Source organism: Nyctereutes procyonoides, unplaced genomic scaffold (assembly GCF_905146905.1).
Source record: "Nyctereutes procyonoides isolate TBG_1078 unplaced genomic scaffold, NYPRO_anot_genome, whole genome shotgun sequence".
NCBI classification, from domain to species: domain Eukaryota; kingdom Metazoa; phylum Chordata; class Mammalia; order Carnivora; family Canidae; genus Nyctereutes; species Nyctereutes procyonoides.
Genome location: NW_026575051.1, coordinates 504,938 through 519,077, shown reverse-complemented (window position 1 = coordinate 519,077; position 14,140 = coordinate 504,938). Strand labels below are relative to the sequence as shown.

The window sequence follows — 14,140 nt, the reverse complement described above, 5'->3', positions numbered from 1 at the left end:
GCGCACACGGCCGCCTCGCTGGCGCCGCTCACGCACAAAGCTGGGGCGCAACGGACCGCGAGCAGGTACTCGGGGAAGCGAGTGACGGGATTGAAATAATGACAATACACTTTCCCAGCAGCTCTCGTGATAAAAATAAATACTTTTATTATTCTGCTAAAAAATAAAATACAGGTGACTTGGCATTGATTAGCCCATGGAAGGAAGGAAGCAAGTTAGAAGGAATACATCCATTTGGAGGAACGGCTTGGGCTACCTCCTGTAGTGAGAATACTGACTGACGGGGGCGCTGTGGTCACCAAGGCCTGGTGCTGCGGCGGTCCTGCAAGTTTCGAATGAACCTGGCGTTGAGTATGTCCCCACCCATTGTCCAGGACTGGGTCTCTGGGGGAACAGTGTGCGTGGCTTCCTCCTCAGACCCAGCCTGGGACAAGCCCTGCTCCTGGCCGGCAGACCTAGTAGGCGGGAGGGAGATGAACAGTGGGTAATGGGGGTACTAGAGTAGCAGTGCAGAGGACTCTTCAAGGTCTGGTCCTGATGTAGAGTAGGGCTTAAGATGGACTGTGGGCTGAAACCATTAGTGCTGGGTACAAATTTGAAACACCCTCAGATCGTGCTAAAGGTAAGCACGAACCCACGGGGAAAGAGGGTTTTAGGATGTTAGGCAGAACAGTTTGTGGGAAGAGCTGGTGTTCAGTGGGGAAAGTAGCTGAGAGATGTTAGGAAAAGGAGTCAGAGATGGTGGGAGGCTGGCAGAGGAGGGGCTCGGACCTCACCTATTCTCTGTTTCCTGTTCCCCCTGCTTCGATTCCTGGTGGCCTATGGAAACACCAGGCATGTGCATGGGAAGGCTGGAGTAGGTAGTGAATGTGGCGTACCCTTTTTGAGGGCAGGAGGGGAGAATACTTACCTGTATTGGGGGATGAGGAACTCAACCCCCCATGGCGGCTGTAGCAGCAGCTTTGGGCTACCAGCCCTGGGGGAGCCCCCCTGTAGAAACAATGGGAGATGATGGGGTAGAGGCCATAGGAACAACGATGAGTGGGTATGGAGGAATCAGAGGAGAGGAATGGAAGAAATAGTACAGGAGAGAAAGAAGGGTAAATAACTACTTTTAATGTAAGCTGTGCCTCAGAAAAGGGGAGGGAGCTCATTTTATACCCCAAGATTTTCTGGATCAGTCCTGGTTTGTTGGTATTAGTTCTAGTTGAGGTACTGTGTTAAAAGTAAGGCTAAACGGGGGCACCAGGGTGGCTCAGTGGTTGAATGTCAGCCTCTGGCTCAGGTCATGCTCCTTGGGCCCTGGGATCGAGTCCCTCATGGGGCTCCCCACAGGGAGCCTGTCTGCTTCTCCATCTGCCTGTGTCTCTCATGAATAAATAAAATCTTTAAAAAAAAAAAAAAAAGTAAGGCTAAATGTGATCGAAGTGATGTCAGGAAACCAGACTTCTATATAGGCAAAAAAATTTGTTGGACTAGGTGCCCTGGTGTTTGGTTTAGAAAACCTGATGACTTTAGTTACAGGACAGGGCAGACCAGAGGGAAGTAGAGAGTGACAAGGCTGAATTCAGGAGGAAAAGGAATTGTCTTGGGAGAGGTCCAAGGCTGGGGGAAAGGGCAGGAAATCAGAACGGGAAGAGGAATTCAGGCAATGAGTGAATCCCAGGGATGTTGGCAGATCTTGACATTTTGGCAATGGCTGGCCGAGGCTAAAGGGCAGAAGTCACTGGGGGAGAACTGGAGGTTTCTGGAGGGAATGGGGGTGTAGATCTAGAAGCTGAGGTATCCAGTGACTATATGACACGAGACAGAATCTGCAGAACATCCAGCAGATCACAATGGTAAGGAAGAGGATAGAGACAGGTCCAGGGATCCCAGGAAAAGAACAGGTGACACACAAACGAGGCTGAGACCTGAAGTTTAGGATTTTTTTGATTTTTTTTTTTCATTGAAAATGTCCATTTAAAAAACACAAAAGAATGCACACTGTATTCAGACAACACTGAAAAAGAGAAGGAAAAGGAGTTGAGAGAGAGGGAGATCCTGCTCCCAAGTACTGGGATGGGGGAACACTGAGGGTACCTGAACTACCACACATTCAAGGAGTAGGGAGGGGGAAGGGTATTCCACACCCTGGGTATGGAGGTATAGAGGAAAGGAATAGAGGAAGAATTCCCCCATTACCTCAAGATAATCTCACAAGACTGGAAAATACCATCATCTAGCTACGGGGAGAGGTGAATGCAAGAGGGGTGGGTTCCTGGGAGCTAACATACTTGAGACTCAGGGCTTGTCTCCTGAAACATGGTTAAGAGTGACCCCAGGGGACTCGGTGGGACCACTGCCAAGAAACGAACTCCCTCACAGAATCTGGAGCTGGGGGAAGTAGTGGTATCTTTAGAAGTGTGTGGAGTCTTTAGAGCCCCAAAGCAGACATCAGCTTGGGGGTTCCCAGACACATATGCAAAACATGAGAGTAAGAGTTTGGCAATGTTGAGTGGATCCCTTTGGGGAGCTGGTAAGACCCTGTCCTTTATCACTGAACGGCTCTGAGGCAAAGCTCATTGGTCGGCTTCTGCAGGCCTCAAAGGTTAAGTGTGGGAGGCAGCACAAAGCAGTGAGAGCCAGCAGGAACACTGTAGAAGGACCGTGGGATTTTTCCATGGACAAGACTCCTTATGGGTTTCCCTGGCAGAGGAGGCCCTTGGGCCTTCCAGTGTATTCTCGAGTCTAACAGTAAGCAAGGGTGTGCTTCTCTGGATAATTAGTATGAGCCACCCAACCAAGGGATCTGGCAGCGAGTCAGGATCCTGTCTGTGGGAGTGTGTGGAGCCCACTTAGGAAAGAAAGCGTGCTTTCTACAGGAAGAAGAGCTACAACATACTAAGCCATCTGGGACCCTGACAACACCTTTGCCCAAGAAAGAGGAAAAGGGAATCCTACAAGCTCTGTCAGGTTCCCCTGGAACCTGGGACTACAATGGAAGAGTGAATCTGGGGTTCTCAGGGAGAGGGGACTCTGCCTGGCCCAGGTGTCCAGGGAGGGGGCCACTAACTGTCAGTATCTACTCTCCTCTGAGCGGGGAAGGGAGCTGGGGAAGGGTGTTATGGACGGGAAGGGAGAGGGATAAGGGGAGAGAGAAAAACAGAAAGAGAAGTCAGAGGTGAAGAGAAAGCTAGGGAGAGAAATCAAGGAGGTGCCCACTCTGCTAGGACAGGCCCTGCTATACAAAGCACTGACAAGAGCCCGGGTTCCCCGAACTGCCAGAGACCCCACAGCTCACCAGTAAGTACTGAACCAAGACCTCCCCAATCGGAGACTGTTCTCCCCACCCAATGGATCTGTACTTCCTAGCCTTCCTCCCATCTCTTGCTTTAAAAACCAGAGTCCCTCCTACACTCCATATAAAATACTATTCTACTCCTTCATGTACTTTATTTCCAGCTCCCAAAATCTGGTCCAATATATTCTTCTCAAAAGGTTCCGGGACTCTCCAATCCACCTGTCCTATCGCTTCTCCTCTATGGTAGACTCACACTGCCCTTTGCCATTGCTAACACCCTCTTTGACACGGTTCTGAGGCTCCCTGACCCTCCAGCTCTTCTTACCTGGTGCGGCGACGTTGGACTGGGCTGCCCCCAGGATCAGTAGCAAGCAGAAGGCGAGCGGTAGGGTGTGGGGGGCAGAGGCGCAGGGAACGCAGCAAGTCCTGCTCTGGCACAAAGGGGCGGAGGGGACCCCGCTCTGGGGAGCTTCCCAGGCTGCTGGAGCGAGGGGGTGGGTGGGCTGGAGGCGTAGCTCGGCGAGGGGCTCTGTTCAGGGGCCAAGGAGGCTCCACAGCTACCTTCAGAACTGGCAGGAGGGAAAATACAGAGCAAGACGGAGAAAGGAAAAGGAGAAGAGATAGCAAAGATTTGGGTAGAAAAAAAGAGAAACCAGAGCCTTTAGAGAGAACCAATCCTTCTGGGTAACGGCCCCCAAGCCCAGCAGCCACCCTACCCCAGTCTTACATTCTCGGTCACTAGAGGAATATGGCTTAATGTCTCCCTCTGCTCTCTTGGGTGGCAGCTTTCTTGCTGGAGCTGGCAGTGGAGAGGACACACACAAGGTAAGCATCAGGAGACATACTTTGCACCCCTCCTCCCACCACCACCTCCTTGACCCCAGACCTCTGCTTCCTGACACCACAGTTCCTCCTGGGGAAGGACAGAGGTCAGCTCCATCACAGAAGCAGCTGTGGCAATGCCTTCACACCAAGAGGGAGTTCAGGGGAGATGCTGGAGCACTTGAGGGGAGCCAGAAGGAGTAGGCCAAATGCAGAGTTGGGGAAGTTCAGGGGGAGACTCTGGGGCCTGGGAGATGCAGGAGAAGGGTGGCTAAGGGAGACAAGCTCTTACTGTTGGTGGGTGCTGTCAGGCCCCCCCGGGATCCTGGGGCAGTGCAATGGTCCCTGCCGGGCCAACGAGGACCCCAGGTCCCTCTGGATGAGATGGACAAAGTCCTTGGTTAATTAGGAATTGCTCTGGAGAGATTGGGGAGGGGCCTGGGGTAGGGCAGAACCTCGCCCTTCGGTGCAAAAATAGGACAAGATTGAAGTTTTAATAAGAAAAACATTTGACAAAATAAAGACATTTAGAGTAAATGGAAGGCAAACATATTATCCAAAGCCCTGCTTCCCATCCCCTCCCTTTTCTAGTTGCTCCCTCCTTTTCCAGCTCAAGAGGTTCTCTTTTGTGTGTGGCAAATGAGAGACTTCTCAGCAAATCCCATTTAAGCTTTCCCCTGGTCCCCCCTCCCCTGTGGACCTCACCGGTCTTGTGGCTCTCGGTCTTGTGGCTCTCGCTCCCTCTCATAGCCTGTAGGCAGCAGGAGCTGGATGGGGGCAGCTTTGGCAGGCAAAGCCAGTCATGGACATGAGCTGCCTCCCAGTGCCTGGCACTGGGCAAAGCTAATGGATGTAACAGATTGTTCTCTGGGGGTGGCTACTCCCCTTCCTGGCCACAGAGGGGAGAGCTAGCCACAGAGCCAGCTCAGTAAGGGAGCACAACTGTGCACACTGTGCTTTCTCTACCTGTGGGAGGCAGTGAGGAAGGAGTGGCTCTCAGACTCCCATAGGGAGTGTGTGTGTATGAGGATGGAATGGGGAGCCTGCACGACATCTCAGCACCTCCTCGGTTAGTTTCTTCAGATCAATTTCATTATTTGGTTGGAAATAGTGTAAATTGTGAGCATATTTTCTAAAACTATTTCAGCTTTGGACCACGTGTGTCACTATTCTGTGACTAGAAATAGAAGGGCTGATTGCACTTGTCTGTCCCTCAATGATGGACGGAAACCCAAGGGGTCCGCCAAGAAATGTGACTCTGGTCTCTTGTAACGGACCTGCAGCGACAAGAGACTCTACGAATATCGATCATCTAACAGGCTCCCAATGAGCTTGCTTAGTTAAAAGTTCTGACAAGCCTAAGATGTACTAAGTTCATGAGAGCAAAGGCAGATGGATAATGACTGCCAGAGAATTCTCCTAAACTGACCACAATCGCACTGTGCTCCCTGTGGCCTCCAGAGGAACTAGCCACCATGGCCCTACAATTCCACCCACTCACTGCAGCTTTACCAGGGGGTGTAGGATCAACCGCAGCAGCACGAGAGTGTCGAGATGCCCTCAGGGAGGGAGCAGGGGGCCCTGTGAGGAAGGAAGTGGTGGTGCCCCTCAGTGAGGGGGCCAGTGGGATCAAGAATCCACCTCTTTCCTTCCCGTCACTCCAGCTACTTGGCCCACACACAAGGTGACAAAACTTACGATGCTGATGGGCAAAGAAGCCTTCAAAGATCACAAAGTTGTTGACCTATAAAATGAAAGAAGTGAAATACTTATCCATTCAGCCATTCACCACCTAGGGACAGAACCTGGTCCTAAAAAAACTACAGTGGGAGAACAAAAGCCAGCCTTCCTGTCCTTGTTGACAGACTTAGTAAAAAACTCAGATCCTGATAAGCTGATCCTAAAAGTTGATACGGAATTATAAAGGACCTCCAACAGCCAAAACAATCTTGGAGGAGTCATACCTCCTGATTTCAAACCTTACTTACAAAGTATGTTAATGAAAATGGTATGGAAGAGGCTTAAAGATAGACATAAACACCAATGGCATGAATAGAGTCCAGAAGTAAACCCACATTTCTATGGTTAATTTTCAATAATAATGCCAATATGATTTAATGGGGGAAAACACCTTCTTTAACGAACGGTGCTTGGACAACTGAATGTTTACATGCAGGATAATGAGCGTGGACCTCTGCCTCACATCAGACAAAAATAACTTCAACTGGGTCAAAGACCCTAAATGTTTTGGGTTTAAGAAAATTTTTTTTAAAGTTTATTTAAGTAATCTCTGCATCCAACACGGGGCTCAAACTCACGACCTGCAGGACCAAGAGCCACACGTTCTTTGGATTGAGCCAGCCAGGCACCCCAAAGATCTAACGGTCAAGAGCTAAAAATATGAAACTCTTAGAAGGAAACATGGAGAAGGGCACCTGGGTGCCTCAGTCAGATGAACGTCGGACTCTTGGTTTCAGCTCAGGTCATGATCTCAGGGTCATGAGATTGAGACCTGCATCAGGCTCTGTGCTCAGCTCAGAGTCTGCTTAAGATTCTCTCCCTCTGCCCCCACCTACCCAAAAGAAAGAAACATAGGGGAAAATCTTCATGATTTGGATTAGGAAATTGCTTCTTAAATATAACACCAAAGCACAAGCAACAAAAGAAAAAGTAAATTGGACTTCATCAAAAGCAAAAACTTTTGCACTTCCAAAGACACGATCAAGAAAATGAAAAAGCCACCCACAGAATAGGAAAAAATACTTGCAATTCATACATCTGATAAAAGTGTTGTATCTAGAATATATAAAGAACACTTACAACTCAAGAACAAGGAACACAATTTAAAAATAAGCATAAAGGGATGCCTGGGTGGCTCAGTGGTTAAGCATCTGCCTTCAACTCGGGTCATGATCTCAGGGTCCTGGGGTATTGAGTCCCACATCAGCCTCCCCACGGGGAGCCTGCTTCTCCCTCTGCCTGTGTCTCTTCCCTTCTCTTTGTGTCTCTCCCATGAATAAAGAAGTTAAAATCTTAAAAAAAAATATATAAGTAAGCATAAGGAGGGCGCCTGTGGGACTCAGTCAGGTTAAGTGTCTGACTCTTGATCTCAGCTCAGGTCTTAATCTCAGGGTTGTAAGTTCAAAGCCCCCTGTTGGGCTCCACGCTGGGTGTGGAGTCTACTTAAAAAAAAAACAAAAACAAAAAACAAAATTGAGCATAGGTCTTGAATAAACATTTCTTTGAAGATGCAAATGGCCAATCAGCACTTGAAAAGATGCTGAACATCATTAGTCAACAAGGAGATCCAAATCAAAACTATAAAGAGACACCAGTGCATACCCACTAGCATAGCTAATAATTTTTAAAAAAGGAAAATGACAAATATTGGTGAGGATATTGAGAAACTGGAATACTTGTACACTGCTGGTAAAAGATGTAAAATGCTGTAGTCATTGTGGAAAAACATCTTGTCAGTTCTTCAGAAAGTTAAAGATCACCATATGACCCAGCAATTCCACTCTTAGGTAAAGAAAACAGAAAAGATATGTACAAACAAAATCTTGCACACAAATGTTCGTATTATTCATAATAGCCAAAACGCAGAAACCAACAAATCTGAATCAGCTGATAAATGGATAAACAGAATGTGGCATATCCATATGTTGGAATAATATTCACCCCAAAAAAGGGATGCAGTACTGATACATGCTACAACTTGGGTGAACCCTCTAAAAACATTATGGTAAGTGAAAGCCAAACACAAAGGCCACATACTGTATGATTCCATTTATATAATATGTGTAGAATAAACAAATTGACAGAGCAGAATACTGGATGACAAAGGCTGGGGAAAGGGGTATGGGAAGTGACTGCTTAATGAGTTGTGGGTTTCTCTTTGTGTGATGGAAAGGTTTTGGGATTAGATGGCAGGGATAATCACACAACACTGTGAATTTACTAAAAACCACTGAACTGTATATTTTAGATAATTAAAACTGCATTTTATCTCAAAAATCAAAAGCTCATACCCTACTTTTTATTTCTCCCAGGACCCAGGCTAATGGAGACATAGTGCACAAAACATCAGGGAAGAAGAGCCATCCAAACTTTCAAAACAGCAACATATACACATACACACACATTAACAAGGCCAAATGGTTTAAGTATACAAATACCGAGAAAAACTAAGATTTAGGGTTCAAATGGGTGGAATTGTCAAGGGAAGACATACTGGAGGAGAGGGTTCCACTATGATAACTGTTTTAGAATTATTTTATAATATTATCACATTCAATTTGGCTTTCACAACAATCCTTGGAGTCACTATGTTTTTTGTTTGTTTGCTTGTTTTAAAGATTTTATTTATTTATTCATGAGAGACACAGGGAGAGAGGCAGAGACACAGGCAGAGGGAGAAGCAGGCTCCATGCAGGGAGCCTGATGTGGGACTTGATCCTGGGATTCCGGGATATTATGCCCTGGGCCGAAGGCTGGCGCTAAACTGCTGAGCCACCCAGGGATCCCCTTGGAGTCACTATGTTAAAGAAGAGTCAAAAGAGCTTGAGCTGTCCAGAGTCAAGTAGCTAAGAAGTGACAGCTGGGCCTCAAGCCCCAGACTCTTGACTCTAGCTGTAGCATTGCAGTCAGGAATACAGTACAGTCATAAAGACTGGGCAATGGGTTAATTAATTGAATTTAAGTAAAAAAAAAAAAAAAAAAAGTAAAAACAAAACAAAGTGCTTAACATTAAAAAAAAGAAAGTGGGCAATGGGTTTAAATTCTTGCTCTACCACTTATTAGCTATGTTGAGTCTGGACAAGCTGCTAATCTGTACAAACCTCAAATGGAGTCAATAAAACCACCCACCTCAAAGAGATGTACAAGGATCAACTGAGATGATCCATGGAGATGATGGCACCCAGAGTTCATGAATCATTGTTTACATGATTATTTATAGTGCTTTGGTCTTTTTTTATATATATATATTTTATTCATTCATTCACGAGAGACACAGAGAGGCAGAGACATAGGCAGAGGGAGAAGCAGGCTTCCTGTGGGGAGCCCAATGTGGGACTCGATCCCAGGACTCTAAGATCAGGACCTTAGCAGAAGGCAGACGTTCAACCACTGAGCCACCCAGGTGCCCCTATAGTGCTTTGGCCTTACAGGTTACCAGGGTATGCTCCATACTGTGCTCCTCCACCGCTCTCCGCTGCCTCTTAATTGAACAATGTACTAGGAGAAGATATTCTAAATATAAATAGACCCTGCCTATCTCCTGCCTTAACCCTGTTTAGCCCCCACCCTCCTCCTCCAGAAACAAGCAGATGCCCAGCACTCCTGCCACACCAAACTGCCTGCAATACCCCAAAAGATAGTTGAATACCCATCTGCTTTTGCTCATGCTAGTTCCTCTGTATGAAATGCATTTTAGTCTGCCCACTTCTGTCCCCATGATATTCATTTTTTTTTTTAAGATTTTATTTATTCATTTATCAGAGACACAGGGACAGAGAGAGGCAGAGGGAGAAGCAGGCTCGGTGCAGGAAGCCCGACATGGGACTTGATCCTGGGTCTCTAGGATCACACCCTGGGCTGAAGGTGGTGCTAAACTGCTGAGCCACCCAGGGATCCCCCGATATTCACTTTCAAGATTAAATTTAAATCAAGCCTTCCTTTACCCTCAAGGGTAGCACTCACCACCATGTCTTCATACCTTCTCTGTAAGCACATCAATCAAATCATATTGCTGTGGATTAAGTGTCCATGCTCCTAATTCAAGGCTAACTTGTCAACCCAATCCCAACCCCTCCTGCCCATTCAATGATATTGCTTCAGCAATTCACCCCACTTTCTCTGACATCATCACATTTTCTCTCTAGCAAGTCATTCTTTTTTTTTTTTTTAAGATTTATTTATTTATTCATTCAGAGAGAGCGAGAGAGAGAGGCAGAGACACAGGCAGAGGGAGAAACAGGCTCCATGCAGGAAGCCCGATGTGGGACTCGATCCCGGGTCTCCAGGATCACAGCCCGGGCTAAACCGCTGCGCCACTGGGGCTGCCCCTCTAGCAAGTCATTCTTATGCTGTTGGTTCTCCCAACTGAAAACAATCAACCCTCTCTTAATCCACTTTCCCTCTAGTTCCTGCTCTATTTCTTTGTTCCCCTTAAAGTAGCAATTTATTTTAAAGATTACTCATTTGAGGGGTGCCTGGGTGGCTCAGTCAGTTAAGCGACTGCCTTAGGTTCAGATCATGATCCCAGGGTCCTGGGCTCCTAGCTCAGCAAAAAGTCTGCTTCTCCCTCTGCCCCCCCCCACCCCCCTCTTGCACGCTCTCTCTTCTGTCAAATGAATAAATAAAATCTTTTAAAAAAAGATTTACTTGTGAGAGAGCATGCAAGTAGGCAACCCTGTAGAGCAAGAGGGGGAGGGGCAGAGGAGAGGGAGAAAAATATCCTCAAGCAGGCTCCCCGTTGAGCATGGAGCCACACAGACATGGGTCTCAATCCCAGAACCCAAGAGGATGGTCTGAGCCAAAATCGAGAGTCTGATTCCTAACCGACTGAGCCACCCAAGCGCCCCCTTAAAGCAGCAGCATTTAAAAAGAGTGGCCTATTCGTGTTGTCTCCACTTCCTAGCTTCTCAATCTCCTAAAGCCCACTCCATCCAGGCTTCCATCCACCACTGCACTGAAAAGGCTTGTTAGGATCACCAGTGGCTTTAGGGAACTAAATACAATGGTCACCTCTTAGGCCTCTTCTGACCTCACTGATCAGCAGTATCTGACTTGGTAAGCCATTTCTTCATACTAGAAACACCTTTTCACTGGCTTTCCAGGTCACCCTACCTGTAAATTCTCATCTACTTCACCAGTCACTCCTTGGTCACATGTGCTTTCTCCTCCTCCATGACACCTCTTAAAAGAGTACTCAAGGTCTCAAGTCCTTGAACCATTTCTCTATACTCACCCCTTAGTGACCTCAGCCTGCCTCACTGCTCAATACCCTATGTATACAGAGACGTTTCTATTCCAAATCTCTTCTCTAAACCCGAGAAGTACCCAACTATCCATTCAACCTAGGATTAACAAAATCAATATGGACTCCTACCATTTCCCCCCCAATCTGCTCCACCTATCCTCTCAGTTACGTAGACTTCATCTGTCCAATGGCTCAGGCTGAGTTTTGGATGATCCTTAATTTCTCCATAGATAATCTATCAAGAAATCTTATTTACTTAACTTCAAAATATTTAAAACCTGACTACCCTTTATCCTCTCTAGTGCTACCATCTTGGTGTAAGCCACCACCATTTTTCATCAGGATTGTTGCTTCCTAACTAGTCTATTTGCTTCTATCTTTGTTTCCCTACTGCTGTTCTTAACAGCCAAAGTGGTCTGGCTAAATCAGATCATATCATCCCTCTGCTCAAACCCCTACTATGACACTCCTTTTTCCACTAAGAGCATAACCCAAAACCTTTACGATAATCTGTAAGGTAAGAAATGTTATTCTTCCTCTGCTGCTGGCTGATCTAATCTACCACACTCCTCCTTCACTCTTGGTGCTCTAGCTACATCAGCCAATTCACTTGCTCAGGCACATTCCTATCTCATGGACTTTGCACTTGCCATTCCTTCTGCCTGGGATGCCCTCTCTCCACATATTACCTGGCTCTTATTCTTACTTCCTTTAAGTTATTGCTCAAATGGCACTTTCTTAGTGAAGTCTCCCCTCACCATCCTATTTAAACTTACAACTCCATGCACTCCCATCCCCACAGTAGTACTCGCGGGCCTTCCTAGTGGCTCTCGTCCTCCCAGAGCACTTATCATCACACTAGATAGTCATTTATTGTATTTGTCTCACCAACTAGGATATAATCTCCACAAATGCAAAGACTTTTATCTGTTTTGTCGAGTAAAGTATTCCTAGCGTCCAGAACGGAGTCAAGGGCTCAATAAATATTTGCTAAATGAACAGATAGCATTAGTAACATTTTATCATATTTACTTATACACAAAACATATTCTCCATATTAGGCCAAAGCTCCCAAGGGATAAGAAATATATGTTTTTCTGAGTCTTAATAAATACTGAGTAAAGGCCTGTATAAAAACAAGAAGGTGAAATGAGCAGGCTGTGTTTGGGGCAAAAACATATTACTGGGTATACGGAACAAACCACAATGAAAAATTAAAATAGATGACAGTGAATAGCTGCAGAATGAGAGATGGTATCACAAAAAAAAAAAAAAAAAGACAACCTTAGCTGTATAAAATGAATCCTACATAATGGGGAATAAAAAGTGTTTCGAAGATGTCACTTCTTTGCCCCCAAATAAATAGATTCAATGGGAATGCTCAGTGAAGATCTACCCACTGAAACTTCTAACCTGTGGGACTGTGGTCTCCAGGTTGTAATGTTTATTCAGGAACTTAAGCAGCTTCTGTGAGGGTCGGTCAATGGCCAGTTGGTGTGGTTCAACTCGCTCCTTCTGCAGGGAACAGGAAACTCAGAGTAGGAGAAGGTGGGGGGAGAGCATGCCAACAGAAACCCAGCAGCCTGGGAAGGGAGTAGGAGGATATGGGAACATCATATCCTCCTATAGGCTGGGTCTCTGGAGGGGGTCAGCACACAAGGGCCTTTGATCTCTATTTTGGATGGACTGGTGAAAGAGTAAGTGATACCTGCAACATATAGTGGAAGAGTTCTCGCCCATGGCCATGACGCTGAAGTGATTCATGGATGTAAAAGTCCAGAATGCAAAGTGGTTCTACCTCATTGTGAGCCTCGCGATCATCCTAAGAGGTAAAGAAAAACAAGTATCTTTTAGGACCCAGACATCACTACCATCTTGCAACATCCAGCACTTTTATTCTCAGAAGCCAAGGCATGTGAACTCTTAGTTTCCAGTAACTCACCAGTACAAAGAGTTTCTTGTATCCAACTTTAAGGAAGCCGATTATGGCTCCTTTGCCAGCCCTGTAGGATGGGGAAAATAATGAAACAAGCTAGTAGCAGCTATTTGGAAGGGAAAGTCAACAAAGGAAGAAGGGTTGGGGGAGGAAGGAATAACATATGGATGGAAGGGCATCTGGCACTCACGGTCGTGCCGAAGTGTCTTTGAGCACATACATAACATGGCGATTACTCTGCATCCTTGATGCACTGGTGATGGGAGCAGGAAGATGCTGGGCCTGCAGGAAAATAAAGGCCAACTCTCTGAAAGTCTGTTACAAAGGACCAAGGCATCCCTATCTACTGGCCCCAGAGAAGCCTTCCCCTTTTCTCTATCTAAAGACTCCCCAATACCTTGGCAGAAGCCTTGCCCAGTTCATCTACAATGGTCATAATTTGCTGTTGTAGATCAACACTATAGAAAAAAAAAAAGGAACGAGTCAGATACTCACTGAATTAGAGGGTCCTGGGAACCTTGGCCACAACCCCAACCCAGGCTCAGCACTTACGGCTCTCTGACTTTACCTACGGCTCTCTGACTTTACCTTGGAGGCCTCCGGTCTGGTTTTCCACCCCACCTTTCGGGAACCTAAACTTTTGCCACGCCTCTTCAAAACGGCACACTCCCTCCTCCCTGGGGTTTAGTAGGGAAGCCGGAAGGGCGGGTCAATCACAAGCTCTGGTTAGCACAAATCAGGCCGAGGCGTGGAAGGTCACAGATGCGAGTGCCCATCAACTCCACCTAGGTCTAAGGTCAAAGGTCACCAGAAGGGCGCGCCAGGGCCACAAAAAGGGAGGTCACTCGTGAGAAGGGGGCGTGGTGCCTGGACCGGGTTTCGGAAGAAACCAGGAGAGAAGGGCTTTGGGGCGGGTGTGAGATGTCACCGGGCCGGCGTTGTGGTTCCGGGTCGGCGGGCTGGGGGTCGCAGGTGCTGGTCCAGCACCGTGATCCGCTCCGGGAGCAGCGCGTCCACGTCGAACGAGAACTCCATGGCCCATTGTGCGCGGCCCGCCCCGCCCCGCGCCACGTCACTTCCGCCCCTCCCTGAAGGGCGGGGTGAGGAGGGAGGA

The 14,140-nt window shown here is 47.1% G+C and overlaps 1 protein-coding gene across 9 annotated transcripts; it reads right to left on the bottom strand.

Annotated features, from left to right (window-relative positions):
• Positions 1–124: 124 nt before the first annotated feature.
• On the bottom strand, positions 125–14,075 carry ATAT1 (alpha tubulin acetyltransferase 1). 9 transcript variants are annotated; one of them, XM_055330010.1, is made up of 13 exons: positions 13,955–14,075; positions 13,424–13,484; positions 13,217–13,308; positions 13,033–13,093; positions 12,799–12,912; positions 12,504–12,605; positions 5,804–5,849; positions 5,618–5,686; positions 4,011–4,082; positions 3,609–3,852; positions 911–990; positions 777–819; positions 125–455 (listed from the first exon to the last, which is right to left on the bottom strand). In XM_055330010.1, the coding sequence occupies exons 1-13, from the start codon at positions 14,059–14,061 to the stop codon at positions 296–298; spliced, it is 1,251 nt and encodes a 416-aa protein (XP_055185985.1). In that variant the 5' UTR covers positions 14,062–14,075; the 3' UTR covers positions 125–295. The 9 variants fall into 9 exon arrangements, 8 of the variants coding, with proteins under 8 accessions (XP_055185985.1, XP_055185984.1, XP_055185988.1 ...); XM_055330009.1 differs by having other exon boundaries at positions 5,618–5,849; XM_055330013.1 differs by lacking the exon at positions 5,618–5,686.
• Between the last annotated feature and the right edge of the window lie 65 nt (positions 14,076–14,140).